Source organism: Tachypleus tridentatus, chromosome 6 (genome assembly GCF_004210375.1).
Source record: "Tachypleus tridentatus isolate NWPU-2018 chromosome 6, ASM421037v1, whole genome shotgun sequence".
Lineage (NCBI taxonomy): Eukaryota > Metazoa > Arthropoda > Merostomata > Xiphosura > Limulidae > Tachypleus > Tachypleus tridentatus.
In genome coordinates, this window is record NC_134830.1 from 141,944,956 (window position 1) to 141,960,822 (window position 15,867).

General features: G+C 37.2%; 1 protein-coding gene across 9 annotated transcripts in view; it reads right to left on the minus strand.

The window, feature by feature from the left end:
• LOC143253886 (rho-related BTB domain-containing protein 1-like) overlaps positions 1 to 15,867 on the minus strand; it is a 47,915-nt gene that overhangs the window by 28,361 nt on the left and 3,687 nt on the right. For 5 of the 9 annotated variants that reach the window (XM_076508409.1, XM_076508413.1, XM_076508411.1 and 2 more), the window contains one exon: positions 1,550 to 1,760. In XM_076508409.1, the coding sequence (XP_076364524.1) occupies positions 1,550 to 1,760 (211 nt within the window). The other 4 variants (XM_076508407.1, XM_076508406.1, XM_076508408.1 and 1 more) reach the window with 3 other exon arrangements.

Consider the following 15,867-nt stretch of genomic DNA (forward strand, 5'->3'; position numbering starts at 1 on the left):
TATGTGATGGGACCTCTTGTGTCAGCTTCACAAACGTGATCACAACCACATACATTAAACAGAAATATAACGATGAAGGCTGACACACCTCTTTACACACCCACTAAAACTGTAGTAAGAAACCGCGACAACCAACGATTTAGTTTTCAATCATCGCTGACGTCATAGTCGACCTTGAAATTTTGTTTCAAATATACCTCGGATGTTACGCACACGCGAGCCGTACACGCTCAATATAATTTAACCACTCCCAAATATTACGATAAACACAAAAACACATTATTTTCTACACCAGCCTTACTAACTATAAACACGTATTCCGAAAAGTGTTAACGACACTAACACTTAAAATCATTTTGTAACAGCTATATGACATGAGGGTACTTTTAAAATACACAGTTTTGAAATCTCAACGTTTTAGAATAATCGTTTTACGGAAGTAACTCACTAAACAATGAACAAATTCTGTTACCTGACAACAAGCCTCACAAAACAACAAACATTCTGTTACCTAAAAAAAAAAAAAACCTCCTTAAACAACAAAAATTCTGCTACCTATAAACAAACCTTACTACACAATGAACAAATTCTGTAACTTGATAACAAACCTCACTAAACAATAAACATTCTGTCACCTGACAACAAGCTTCAATAAACAACAAACATTCTGTTACCTGACAAAAAACCTCACTAACCAACGAACAAAGTCTGTTACTTGACAACAAACCTCACTAAACAACATTCTGCTACCCGTAAACAAACCTCACTAACCAATGAATAAATTATGTTGACAACAAATTTCACTAAACAAACAGATTCTGTTACCTGAAAAAAAAAAAAAAAATTCTATCACCCGATAACAAATCTCAATGAACAACAGATTGAGAAATCTTGTTTACAACATTACTTTCATGAAATACAAGGTCAACTGATAAACAAATCTATTAACAATAACATGTGACAAACGAGTTTCGTTGTGTATTTCAAACGCATTGTTAACGCTAGAAAATCTGTTCCAGATGTAATTCTAAAAAATATGAGTGAAAGTATTGAAAAACTTTGTATAACATGCCATATCTAGTGCCGACGAGACCTTTCGCGCCAACACCAGAGATCATGAGGCGGTCAGGGATACGGCATTATTATTTGAATTATCTCTACATCATTGTACTGAGAAATAAGAACGTTGTCAAATTATAAAACGGATTTTTTTTCGCTCTCTATATTATAAAAGAGCCCTTTCAGTCTTAAAACACGAACCATCATTGGTTAACAATGAACAGTTGTCCAATGAAGTCTCAGTCAGGTGAAGGGGCGGAAATCTTGCAATAGAAGTATATGAACTCAGAGAGAGAAAAAAACCGTTTTATAATTCAACGTATTAATTCACCAACATTATAAGCATTAAACTACAAATAAGATTGTCACTATACGTTATATACAACAGGAAACAGTTTTTCGTTAAGGTAGATATGGATTGACTGGACTATAATGAAAAATACGAGCACCGATAGGAACACTGCTATCACTGAATATATTGTACTCCTACCTCTTTATAGATTCGATACTGATCGATAGCCCAAACTGTTGGAATGTGGTGAGTCATCAACTGGCTTAAGGTAAGGCGTGCATTGCAAGCTCGAGCGCATATAAGACGTGTTTTCCCCACGGCCGTATCTCCAACAACCACACATTTCACGTTCTCCTGATGAGGCTGTTCATTGTCCATTGTCGTCCATCCTCTGTTTCTGGGAGAAGATCTGAAAAATTGGATGAAAATGTGATGAGGCTTATCAAATACCGAGTGTCTCTCTACTCACGAGCGTTTCGTTTAATGTTTTATTATTATTATTGTACCCTTTAACAAGGTACAACTCAAATGTCGGTCATTGGTAATATGTAGGAGGGGCCAATGTGCACGGGTGCAGAACTACTGTTCAACTGATCTACAATGTGAAGTAAACAAACCTTAAGAACGTGTGGTAACAGCTGATGGTGAAATCACTTTAATGGCCCCCCAATGGCACACCAGTATGTCTGTGGATTTATACCGCTGGAAACCAGGTTTCGATATCCGTGGTGGGTAGAGCACAGACAGCCCGTTGTGTAGCTTTGTGCTTAATTCCAAACAAACCAAAACCACTTCAGTGAGTTAGAAGGGAAGTGCTGTCAATAATATCACACAATCCGATAAGAGGGGGCGGTAAGACAATATTTAAACAAAAGTTCTCCTCTGCCGTGCCCACCCTCCGCAGGACAGTGGTCATCTTCCCATAAGAGTGAGCAACAAAGCCACTTTTCAATAGCGATTCGTCCATCCTTGGAGCAACTAATAAAATAAAAATCGTCACAACCCTAACGAAATAAACATTGGTGTAATAGTTGTTTTTTTACACACAACTTTTACGAAATAAACATTGGTGTAAAAGTTGTTTTTTTACACACAACTTTTTTACGAAGAAAATACTGGTGTAATAAAGTGTTTGTCCACACAATCTGAAAGAAGAAAATACTGGTGTAATAAAATGTTTGTCCTCACAACTATAACGAAAAAAATACTAGCGTAATAAAATGTTTCGTAATGTAACTTTTTTTTTTCATTTTATAGACCAAGGTCCATGCCAAGGATAACGAGAGTGATGTGAACCTTCAAAACGCATACTTGTAGAGGCAATGATAGGGCAGCACCGATTAAGTAGTATGTAATCAAACTTATGTTTATCTCAATAAACGCATATAACATTACCTAATAAATCATTACATAGATTAGATTTTGTTTTTTAGAACGGGCGAGAAATGTATATTTCATTAAGAGGCAGACGGTACGACGTAGGGCTAGCACCGAAGTTCTCTTAACCTTCAGACCCGGCATGGCTAAGCGTGTTAAGGCGTGCGACTCGTAATCTGAGGGTCGCGGGTTCGCATTCCCATCGCGCGAAACATGCTCGCTCTTTCAGCCGTGGAGGCGTTATAATTTGACGGCCAATCCACTATTCGTTGGTAAAAGAGTAGCCCAAGAGTTGGCAGTGGGTAGTGATGACTAGCTGCCTTCCCTCTAGTCTTACACTGCTAAATTAGGGACGGCTAGTACAGATAGCCCTCGAGTAGCTTTATGCAAAATTCAAAAAACAAACAGAAGAAACAAACCCTTAACCTCCACACACCGGATTAAAATTGTGCTTTATTTTACCCTACACACATATGGTTTCCAAAATTGATTTTTAATCGCATATAGTAATATCGACAGTTCCCTTTTATAAAGTGTGCTACTATTTTTTACAGTTATAAGATTTTAAGTGATTTTATCGTCGGTAATTTGCGTAAAATGTTTTTTTAGTTTAATATCGCAAAAAGCTGCTGAGGGCTATCTATGTTAGCCGTCCCTAAATTTACAAGTATTAGACTAGAGAGAAAGCAGCTAGTCAACATCACTTATCACCAACGAATAGTAGGACTGACTATCAGGTTATAACACCCCCACAGCTGGACGAACAAGCATGTGTTTCGATCTACAATCCGTGGATTTCGAGTTAAGTGTTATAACCATCAGGTCTGTACAAAAATTGATGTCTGACATTTCAACTGCGCATCAATTTATTAACTAAATAAATAAAAAATTAAAAACGCGGTGACGTAAGGTAACCACGAAGTTCAGACAAAATGGCTAACGTAGCTCAAATTTTAGACCTTGCAATCCGCAGCCCGGTAAGCTAACCATTAGGTCGAGTTATTAAAAATATATATACAGTTCGTTCCAAAGTCGATGTCGCTTCCACACCTCGTAAACTAAAATGATATCACCATGACTTAGCGTATGATAATGGTTACTTAAAAACTTGACTATCATGGCGCTATTGATAGGTTCAAAATTATGTACACTTGTTACTTTTCATCGCAATTTCGTTTCATCATAACAGTACTTCAAGGTTAATATGCTGACACACATCCGGGCTTCTTAGAAACTAGCTCAGGACAGACTCGTACACAAGGGCGTCTTTTATTAGGTAGTAACTTGAAATGATCGTAAATACATCGTGTCGCCACGAGCCATCTCGAACAGATTAGTCTGATACAATAATCTCAGCTTAATGGATGTTGTGAAAGTAAATTTATACAGATAACCGCGTGTCGTTTCAGAAGAGAAATATGAAAGAGTGTCGCTGTGTAGCAGACTAGTCTTATTTAAACCGCCTTAAAGTTTTTTTTAAAAAAAGGACAATTTTAAGACAACTTCTCGTATTACGTATGTCTTGTAAACACAGCAACGAAGAATATTTAACTCTTTATTATATGTACATGATTGGACGTACACACACATAATGAAAGAAATGTTTACGTGTTGCTTACAGTGTTGTTCCAGAAGATTGTGCAACCAGAGTTAACAGAAGTCCTGGTTTTCAGCCTTTTTTTTTATTAATATTTCCTGTTCTTATCAGTTTCTCTCCACCTGAATACGAGTTTGATTCATACTGTTTGTCATTATGCACGACCCATTTAAATTTTACTTGGAGAATAACCCTAGAAAGATAGATCGAACTACAGTGTTCCCTATGTTACGTTTTCTTACCTAACCTGTCCTTGGGAGTTTAAACTTAATGGCCTGTCAATTCGCGAAAAACACAACGAAGAAGTAACTTTTTTATTTTCAGTATGTTTGTTATTTGCTGGATAGGAGGCCAAAGGCCGCTTGGAGAAATCACCTGTTTTAACCACCCGCACCACAATCCATTATTGTGTTGTCTGCAAATCAGTCAGTGGACACTAAAATGACGTCACACAGTGGACGCCTAGCGTTGAAATTTGTACTGTCGTGACATCAAAAGGCCCCCCACTAGTACAGCGGTAAGTCTACGGATTTACAACGCGAAAATCAGAGGTTCGATTCTCCTTCGATTTTACTTTTTTATTAATGGACGTGAAAAAGTGTAATTTAACCTGTCCACCAGGGGATAAGAATTGGCAAAATTGTTTTCAGGAAGTCACGAGCCCAAGTGTTAAACATTACACGTAATCTTGTTTTCAGGAAGTCTGTGTTAAACATTACACGTAATCTTCTGTGGCCAAAACTAGCCTCTACGCCCCGAGATCCTTCCAACCATGCAAGTCCTGACAAAATGCCACAAACTTAACGGTGGATGCCGTTAAAGCCACAAATTTAACCTGTCCACCAGGGGATAAGAATTGGCAAAATTGTTTTCAGGAAGTCACGAGCCCAAGTGTTAAACATTACACGTAATCTTCTGTGGCCAAAACTAGCCTCTACGCCCCGAGATCCTTCCAACCATGCAAGTCCTGACAAAAAGCCACAAACTTAACGCATGCAAAAATATAACAGGTGACTAAATTTGAGGCTCGAGACAATGGCGCTTTTGTCTTCCTCTAACACCTCTTAAAGACAGATGCAAAGGTCACTTTCTAATAGTTTGTGGAACATTTATTACTGTGGACAATTTGTCTGTCATAAGAATGACCTCCAAGCAACCACTGTCAAGCCTTCTGCTACGTTTTTACCTTCACTGGAAGAGGGCGAGTTTATTGAAATCGTATCCGTATGTATGTGTGTGTGTTTATGAGCGTATTTCGAAAACGAACGAACATAAGCAGGCCCGGCATGGCCAGGTGGTTAAGACGTTCGACTTCTAATCCAAGGGTCACAGTTTCAAGTCCCCGTCATACCAAACATGTTCGCTCTTTCAACCGTGGAGGCATTTTAAATGACGGTCAATCCCACTATTCGTTGGTGAAAGAGTATTCCAAGAGTTAGTGGTGAGTGGTGATGACTAGCTGCCTTCCCTCTAGTCTTACACAGGTAAATTAGAGATGGTTAGCGCAGATAGCCGTCGTGAAGCTTTACGCGAAATTCAAAAACAAACAGACCGACAGTCATGTGAAAAAGTTAGAACACCCGATGAAAGCCTGTGTATTTGTGTAAGATTTTTGGATATATAGATATTTAATCTCAATTTTAACAATACTGAGAGATTATAGGAATATAACTAAACAATTAAAACTGAAGAAAAGACTTTTCAAGATCTTCTGTAAATGTAATTCTACACAAATGCATATTTTAACTGAGAAAAGTTAGGACACTCTACCCCCTAATAGCTAGTGTTACCCCCTTTGGCTGAAATAACTGCAGTGAGATGCTTCTGTAGCCATCTACCAGTCTCTGACATTGGTCTGACGAAAGTTTGCCCTACTCCTCAATGCAGAGTTATTTCAGCTGTGAGATGTTTGTGGAGTTTCATGCATGTACGACCCGTTTCAAGTCACTCCACAGCATTTCAATGAGATTAAGATCTAGGCTTTGACTCTGTCATTTTATAACTCTCTATTTTTTAGTTTTCAGCCAGTTCTTGGTGGATTTACTGGTATGTTTTGGGTCATTGTCGTGTTGTAGGGTCCAGTTCCACTTCAGCTTTAATTTTCTTACAGATGGACTCACATGATCCTCAAGCACCCTCTGATACACAGTAGAATTCATGGTGGATTCTATGATTGTGAGCTGTCCAGGTCCTGCTGCAGCAAAGCAGCCCCAAACCATGACACTTCCACCTCCATGCTTCACAGTTGGTATGAGGTTCTTTTCCTGGAATGCTGTATTTGGTTTATACCAAACATGTCCTCTGTGCTGGTGTCCAAATAATTCAATTTTGGACTCATCTGTCCAAAGAACATTATTTAGAAGTCCTGGTCTTTGTCTACATTCTCTCTGGCAAACTTCAGTCCAGACTTGATGTTTCTGTTAGAGAGCAAAGGTTTCCTCCTTGCACATCTCCCATGCAAGTTACTGTGCAGTCTCTTTGTGATTGTAGAAGCATGCACTTTCACATCAACAGTAGCCAGAGCCTGCTGTAGGTCCCGTGATGACATTTTAGGTTTTTTGGAGACCTCTTTTAGCATCTTGCTGTCTTCTCTCGGGGTGAACTTGCTTGGTCGACCATACCTAGATATGTTGGCAGTTGTTTTGAAAGCCCTCCACTTGTTGACTATTTTCCGGACAGTGGAATGGTTCATTTCAAAATCTTTTGAGATCTTTTTAAAATCCCTTACCAGACTCATAAGCTGCTACAATTTTCTTTCTGAAGGCCTCAGACAGCTCTTTTGCTCTCACCATGGTGCTCACTCTCACTTCAACAGTCAGGAGCACACCAAACTAAATGTCTGAGGTTTAAATAGGGCAAGCCTCATTAAAAATGCTGAGTAACGATCTTCTAATCATGTGCACCTGGTGTGATACACCTGTGTGTGAGTTGAGCCATTTTAAGTGGGAATAAATGTGGGGGTATCCTAGCTTTTTCCTCAGTTAGAATATGCATTTTTGTAGAATTACATTTACAGAAGACCTTGAAAAGTCTTTTCTTCAGTTTAATTGTTTAGTTATATTCCTACAATCTTTCAGTGTTGTTAAAATTGAGATTAAATATCTATATATCCAAAAATGTTACAAAAATACACAGGCTTTCATAGGGTGTCCTAACTTTTTCACATGACTGTACGTACACGAAAACTTTGCACTAGATGGGTAGTCAGTATGAGACAGTCCTCTCAAAAATTCGTTCCGAATCACTTTTGAGTTTTTGTTTAGAACGGAGAGATTGGGCATTTTCGCAGTTTTAGGTTTATAACTGTAAAGTGTGATCGGATTACCAAATTTCATGGACACATTAAGGTTGTCCATGACAACCTCCTCATTACACTACAAAAAATGATCCGCATCGTTGATCATTGTAGATCTTAAAAGGGCTTTCCTCGAGTTTTCGAAGATGAAATTTGACGTTATCTGGTCCCAATACATCCAATCATGAAAAATAACGGCGAGTGTATGTAATATATCTGATTGATCACATTAATTCTTCTTCTTGTTAGTGCCGCACTGCAGCAGGGGCCAAGCCCACAATTTCAGCAAGAAAAATCCTTGAACTTATTGCCAAGTAACTATGGGTTACATCCATTTATCTGGAATTTATTATAATTATGGATAGTACAAAATTATCTCAATACATAAACCTCAGGAACGGATTTCACATCTGTGCATCACTAAGTGTGTGCGTTTTCTTACAGCAAAGCCACACTGGGCTATCTATTGTGTCCACCGAGGAAAACTGAACCCTTGATGTTAGCGTTGTATATCCAAAGACACCGCTGGTGGGGGACACCACCAAGAAAATGTTAAGGTGATCAGGAACGGAGTTCATACCTGTACACCACAAACGAAATGTTTATATGAGGTGATGAGAAATTCCTTCAGGATATACAGTGACGTCAACACGTTATACTGACCACTTGAGGTGGGCTTGGTGCTATAAAGGCGAACACAAACACTCTGAGGACTCTCTATATTTTATATTCCACATTCAAGGTGTCGCTATAGACAGTCTCAAAGTGGAAACTGGAATGTGTGGAACAGCTCTACAGTGACACTTTGGTGTGTTTTAACAACTCGTTTTCCTTACATTAATCCCAATTTACCGATAGAGATCCACACAACGAAATCGGTTTTCAAATATATTTTTCTAAACTAGTAACACTTCAGATTGTTCGTAGATTTATTGATTTACTGGTTAGAGGATTCCCTAATAGTTTATGGTTTAGAAGAAAAAAAACTGTAAAAAGTGTCAGTTTGGTCCCGGAAAAAAAAAAAAGAAGAAATAAATAAATATGAAATAGTTGTCACCATTAAATGTTTATTTGAAAACAAAAATACCTGCTTAAAATTGAGTTGTTGTTTTTTTCAGTTTATATTAAACATCCACTTTTTTGTAACCGAAACCAAAACCTCCATGGCGTTGCTAGCGGTCTAAAACTGCACTACGAGAAAGGCCCAAAAGTCGAGATTTAAATCCATTTAGATCAGTTTATTTTGTTGTTGTTGTTTTTTTTTATATATAAGATTGGGGAATTATCGATTAAAAAAATGTAACAAATGGTTTTCAAGAAAATAACATCTGAGTTAAGAGTTGACCTGTTTAATTTCTTTCGAGGACCCCTCACAATGAAATGACAGGGAAAGCAACTAGCCAATAGTACCAACCGTCAACATTTAGATTACTCTAATCCAATAATGTAACTTTGTCCGTAATATTCATAAAGCACCCAAAATATGGAAATCCATTTTGTTTTTATATTGCAGCAACGGGACACGAGCTATCGACCTTCGGTTTGTTTTGTTTCGAATGACGCGCAAAGTTACACAAGGTGTATCTGCGCTAGACATTCCCAATTTAACATCGCAAAACTAGAGGGAACGCAGCTAGTCATAACCACTCACCCACCGCCAACTCTTGGGCTACTCTTTTGTCAACGAATAGTGGGGTCTACCAGAACATTATAACAACCCCACGACTGAAAGGGCGAGAATATTTGGTACACCTTCGGATCCACAGTCTCGCACGTTAACAACCAGACTAAAATCAAATTTATCTAAATCTCTACGGTTAGGTTAGTCGTTCGTTTAGTCTTGCGAGTTTAACATCTGTCTTGAGAAAACAGATTTTTAAATCTTTTAATAAAGTGAAACGAAAATAATTAATATTCTAGCTAATACCATGAACGGCTTGGATTTCCTAAGCCTAACTCTTAAGACTTTTATTAAATAGAGACGGAAAGCAGTCGAAAGCGCGTCGTCAATTTCATACACATGAACTATTTGTTCACCAAATACTATTCATTCATGATTTGTAGCCCAAAGAATCGGGCGGGCCCAGCTTTCAGAAAACACTTATTTTTAATTAGCTTATAATGCAGGCATAGAAAAGAAATGTTATATTTATTAGCGAGATAAAAAACAACAACACTAAAAACGTTGCACTTGGGGAGGCGAACCAGTCTTCAACTAAGGGATTATATACAGGGTGTTCGGAAAGTCACTGGGCACTTATATATTTATTAACAGACATGTTTCAATATAGAATACAGGAGGTAAATATGAATGACAATTATAAACAATGTTGAAAGTGACACCCGTTGGCATCAATATAGGCATGGATCCTTATTTTGTTTCTAAATACAACTATCAGTTGTTGGCTTGAAATAGACTGAATACAATATGATTACAAAACTGCACAGTGACTTTTCGAACACCCTGTACAATATCTTATGCTACTATTTATCCATAACCCTCATTCTGATTTGTTGTTACTTATAGAAAAAGCTACACAGTTCGAAGTTTTATATATATATATATATATATATATATCATTTTCTACTCGACGGACTTTTAACTAGTACCAAAATTCTTACACTAATTTGTGCATTTGGCCAGGTTTTATAGATGTACTTCGCTTTATTTTAAGTTCGAATAACCATGAAACAGAATGTTATATAACTTTTTTTTATTATTATTATTAACCGCTTAAATGCGTCTGTTTCGTAATTTCCTGTTATTTGAGCGTACATTGAACCACTTAGAAGGATCTCTTCCACGGTAAATATCACATACTTCGAAGTAGCGAACTCCACGCTAGGTAGGCTACCATAGGAAATATATTGATTTCTGCAAAAGAGACGGGTGTGCATGTCTACACACCCACATTGACTAAAGTGGTTACTAAATACCCATCACCGCACCCGAAACATTCATTTTGACTAAGTGAACGTCACTCTCACCAGGATTTCAGAAATTCCAACCTAAAAAATTTAGAAATATATTTTACACGGAATTCGTTGGAAAATAATTGCTTTATGTTAAGCGTAGAATGCTAAAGGACGGGTTAATGAACTCCAATCTGGGAGAGGGGGTTACCACAAAGCAAGCAGTGAGCCCATTTTATAAACAAAACTTAAAAGGAAAACAAAAACAAAGTGGAACAGAAATTAATATTTGTCTTTATTTCTTACACGGACTGACCTTTATAGTGATTTTAATAAAGTGAAAAGAAAGAAGATAATATATTTGAGGGTGGGGGTGGAATACAGTTAATCATGCACGTGCAGATCTTTTCTTTTGTTCTAAGAAGCACAAATTGAAGGTTAATCGTATGCCAGCGTCTGTCAACATGGAAAATAATTGAGACAGGGGAAGAAACATGGTTTAAACCAAGAATGCTGGTTGTGAATCAAAAGGTCCAGTGTTCATGTCTCACTGGCGCATAATTATGTTTCGCATTTTGAAGCTGTATGTGCATTACAAGAGCGGCGGTCATATCCCACTATTCGACTAGAACAGCCAAAGAGTTGGTGGTTAGTATCGTTGACTAACTGCCCTTCCGCTATCAGTTTATAATTATAGAAACCAAACACATATATCCCTTTAATAGTTTTTCGCCAATGTCCAAAACAATTTGTTTGTTTTGAATTTCGCGCAACTATCTGTGCTAGCCGTCCCTAATTTAGCAATGTAAGACTAGATGGAAGGCAGCTAGTCATCACCACCCACCGCCATCTCTTGGGCTACTCTTTTACCAACGAATAATGGGATTGATTATCACGTTATAATACCCGCATGGCTGAAAGGGCGAGCATGTTTGGTGTGACGAGGATTCAAACCCGCGACCCTCGGATTACGAGTCGAGTGCCTTAACCACGTGGCTATGCCGGGCCTTTAACAGCGAAAGAAGATATTTAATTATCACCATTCACTGCTAACTCTTGAGCTGCACTTTTACCAACAAATAGTGGGATTAGTGGGTCAAATTTTAATGCCCCCGCAGCTTAAAGGGCGAGTATGATTGGTGGGACGGGAATTCGAACCCACGACCCGCGATTCAAGTGCCCTCCCTAACCACGTGGCCATACCGGGGCCCTATTCCAAACAAACCGAAGAGGAATTTGGTACCTTCCACAATGCACAACGTATTGCCACAGAAATATCATGCAAAACTGAAGGCCGAATTACCAAGTTACTGAATTCTGAGAGATAAAAACTTAAGCTCTAACCTGACTGAAACACGTGTCAAAAGTTATTACCTTAAACGGCAATAGCTTGTATAATAGACACTGTAGGCGTACACCAAAACCAGTTTCTTTTGTTATTTAATCCTTTGTTTGAACTAATTATTTACACTAAAAATTCCTAAACCAAATTGTAAGCCTCAATATAACAAACTATTTTCCTTAATAAATAAAAAACAAAAATAAGTTATTTAAAGATTTCTATATATGCATTAAACACTGTTCGAAGAAAAACCAAAGAAAAATATTCAAAATGTGTTTATAAACAGCTCAGTTTATAAATGTTATTTACAACGAAAATGTCCAACGACTGAATAGTGAGAAAGAAAACAAATATGTAATTTCATGAAGAAACGCAATACGAATAAAAACCTAGGGTACACTTTTGACAATTACACTCTCCTACAACTAAGTATTGCAACGTTGGACACACTTTAGTTAACTAGGCCGCTTGTACATTAAAATATACCGTATACAACACTTATTGACAAATACAGCTCTAAGAATTAGGTACGGTTAGTTTTATCAAAATACAGGGGCTGTACTATTTTTGTAGGTTATGCTTTCAGTTTAGACTTACGTATTGGTTTTTTCTTGGCAAGTTTTTAATGTCATGTAAAACGCGTATTTTAATATTAGACAAAATTTTCTTTAAACTAAAGATTACAAAACGATTTGAACGACATAAAATATGAAACTATTAACTGACTAATGAAACTGTCAATTAATTAGTCCAGCACTGTAAATAACATTTTTTTTTTTCAACGAAGTACTGAAAGTATGAGAAAACAGTAACGAAGGAAGTTTCTGTTGAGGCCGGCCCAGCATGGCCGAGTGGTTATGGCACTCGAATCTCCGTTGCACCAAACATGCTAGACCTTTCAGCCGTGGGGCGTTACAATGTGACGCTCAATCCCACTGTTCGTTAGCAAAAGAGCAGCCCAAAAGTTGGCGGTGGATGGTAATGACTAACTGCCTGCCCTCTAGTTTGTTTGTTTGTTTTTGAATTTCGCACAAAGCTACTCGAGGGCTATCTGTGCTAGCCGTCCCTAATTTAGCAGTGTAAGACTAGAGGGAAGGCAACTAGTCATCACCACCCGCCGCCAACTCTTGGGCCACTCTTTTACCAACGAATAGTGGGATTGACCGTCACATTATAACGCCCACACGGCTGAAAGGGCAAGCATGTTTGGCGCGACGGGGATGCAAACCCGCGACTCTCAGATAACGAGTCGCACGCCTTAACACGCTTGGCCATGCCGGGCCACCTTCCCTCTAGTCTTACACTGCTAAATTAGGGACGGTTAGCGCAGACGGCCCTCGTGTAGCTTTGCACGTAATTCAAAACAAACAGTTACATTTATTTGTGAAGTTAGGCCTCTCATTTCAGTTATGCGAAGTTTATGCAAGTAGTACCTGTAGATGGGAAAATAGGACACTTTCGTTATCTATGGGGTTTTGAACTCGTTCTGCTTCGCCATATAATAATATAGTAATATAAGTTAATTTAGGTTGGTGAATGATAACATTTCGTTTAATTCATTATTCGATATTATACAACAGACTAACTGTTTTATGTGTGGATGTTAAAACTGAAAACTATTTGCAACATAGAGGCCTAACTGATCGTTAAATAGACTTGAATGAGCATTTTACTTTTTGTAACTTACAAAAACCGACCAGTGTTGAATAAATGGTAAAAGTACATATACTCCCGTCGCAGATAGTAAAAATAATAATGACAATTGCTGACGTTATAATAAGCCAGCCTGGTGCAGTGTTACGTGTACCATCCAACGCTTGCAGATTAAATTATCAGGGCCTTTTGATAGAACGTATTTTGCGTGTAGTAGGTGAAATATCAGTAAGGTTAACACATACAGCAATACTGAAGACAACAGTTAAACAAACAAAAATAAAAACGAGTAGTTTTTTTTCTCATTTGAATTAATTACTCTTAGCGACTGAAAACAATGAATTTGTCAGCATTAATAATTTTTCTCCCCATCCAAATCACAGACTTACAAATGCTAAAAAAACTACTGTCATTTTAAAATACAGTGATTCGTGTTTTATCTTCTACGTCATTTTCCTTCTTTTTCAGTAGTTTTATTCTTGTGTTAACCACCTTTTATAACATCACATGATTTGAACAATTACCAAAGAAGCTAAGCTTTGAAAACAGCTAGGGTTAAAGACTAAAAATGGCCGGTATACGACGCTTTAATATTTATTCTCATTAATGGGTAAATGAAGTGTTTTAAGCAGTAATTTGTAGAATCTTAAGAAACTTGCTACTTGAAGCACCATAGAAGTACACGTGAGATTGTAATTCAGTTTCAAAAACACGTATAAATAAAACAGATCTCAGAAGTGATTTATAATTTTTAGACGTTCTTTTTGTTCATAAAAGGTTTTTGCTATAAATTGTATCCGTTTGAAGTTTACAGAAATCTTCTGTGATAAAACATCATGGAAGCTTAGGTTTAGCAGATAAAAAAGGGAACAGCAAAATATTTCGGTTCAAGAAATTGACTGTTGTTTTGTTTGTGCTCACATATGGGACTGTGGGAAGAAAGAAACAACTGACGACTTTTTTAGCCAATTCGAGAAATTTGTCAGGTATGGGTCAGAGATATTAATCCAACTAATGTTATGACAGACAGTCCTGGATAAAAATATGAAACCCTCTAACCTTTCTTGTTTCTTCATGAGAGAATAGGGAGATTTGTAACAACAGTGACCAGATAAACTGAATGTGAACATATAGACCTTGTGACCCTACCCTAGTTAAGACTAACAAATGTGATAGTTCTATAATACTAAATGTAAACAGACATTGATTTGACTGTGCACTTTAAAAGTTGTAATGGTTGAAATAATTATGAATTTCATCCTCCCACAGCTAGTTTACAATATATCTTTAATGAAATATATTTCCTGTTATTTTTATAAATTTTCATGCCAGTGTTCTGCACATAGCATAATGTTTTTGTTATCAGGTGTTGAAAGGTTAGAAACGTACATTAATCCTTTTGCTTAAAGATTGTGAATAACAACAGCAAGGAGCTTCCACCAATTTGCCCCTACCTTAAGGTACTCCCTATGGTGACTAAGCCTAACTCAACTAGTGACACAGATGCATGTACAAACTGGTACAAGATAGTTTGTTTTTCTAAAGGTGGTATGTGAAAGAGCTAACATAAACATTATTAGATTTCGTATTACACAATTTAACATTTTTACCTAACAGTAAATCAGAATTCTTTATCTTTACTGGATGTGGATGCTATATGAAACTCTTCTTACCCTTTGCAACAGTCTCAGTGGCACCCACTTATTCAGGAAGAGGGGGAGGTATGTTCTGTAAAAGGTAACCGAGACCACTTAATCCATCTTCACTACTATTACACGTCATTGGACATTAATTATTAAGTCATATGACAATGAATTATTATGAAATATTCACACAGATGTAGCTTTTCCATATTTTTTTTACTATTGGTATTAAAGCATAGGAAGCCTTTAGATACGAGTTACTTGTTATAATTAACTTTAACTGTATCTTGTTTTAATTTTTTATTTGTCATAGCTTTTTTATATCATTTTAGAACATGAAAGTAGGAGAAGGGGACATAATATCCAAAGTGAATGGACAATGATCCCTAAGCCTTCTCTCCACAATGCCAGCCATGCCATGTTGATATAAAAACAGGAAACCCCTCCCATCCCCAGATGTGAATTCAAGTTGAAACAAAAAAGAAACTGGCCAGATTGTAAACTAATAACCATGAATAAAAAGGTGTTTCATTTGTACCCCTGAATGTGTTTACCATCTGTGTTTGATTTATTCTCTACATAATATTTCCCAAACGTATGTTTTACTTGTGTGTTTAAGCTTCTCTACAAGGAATCAGTGGACCTAATATTACAAAATTCATTCTCATCAATTTGACTGTTTGTTTGTTATGTTTT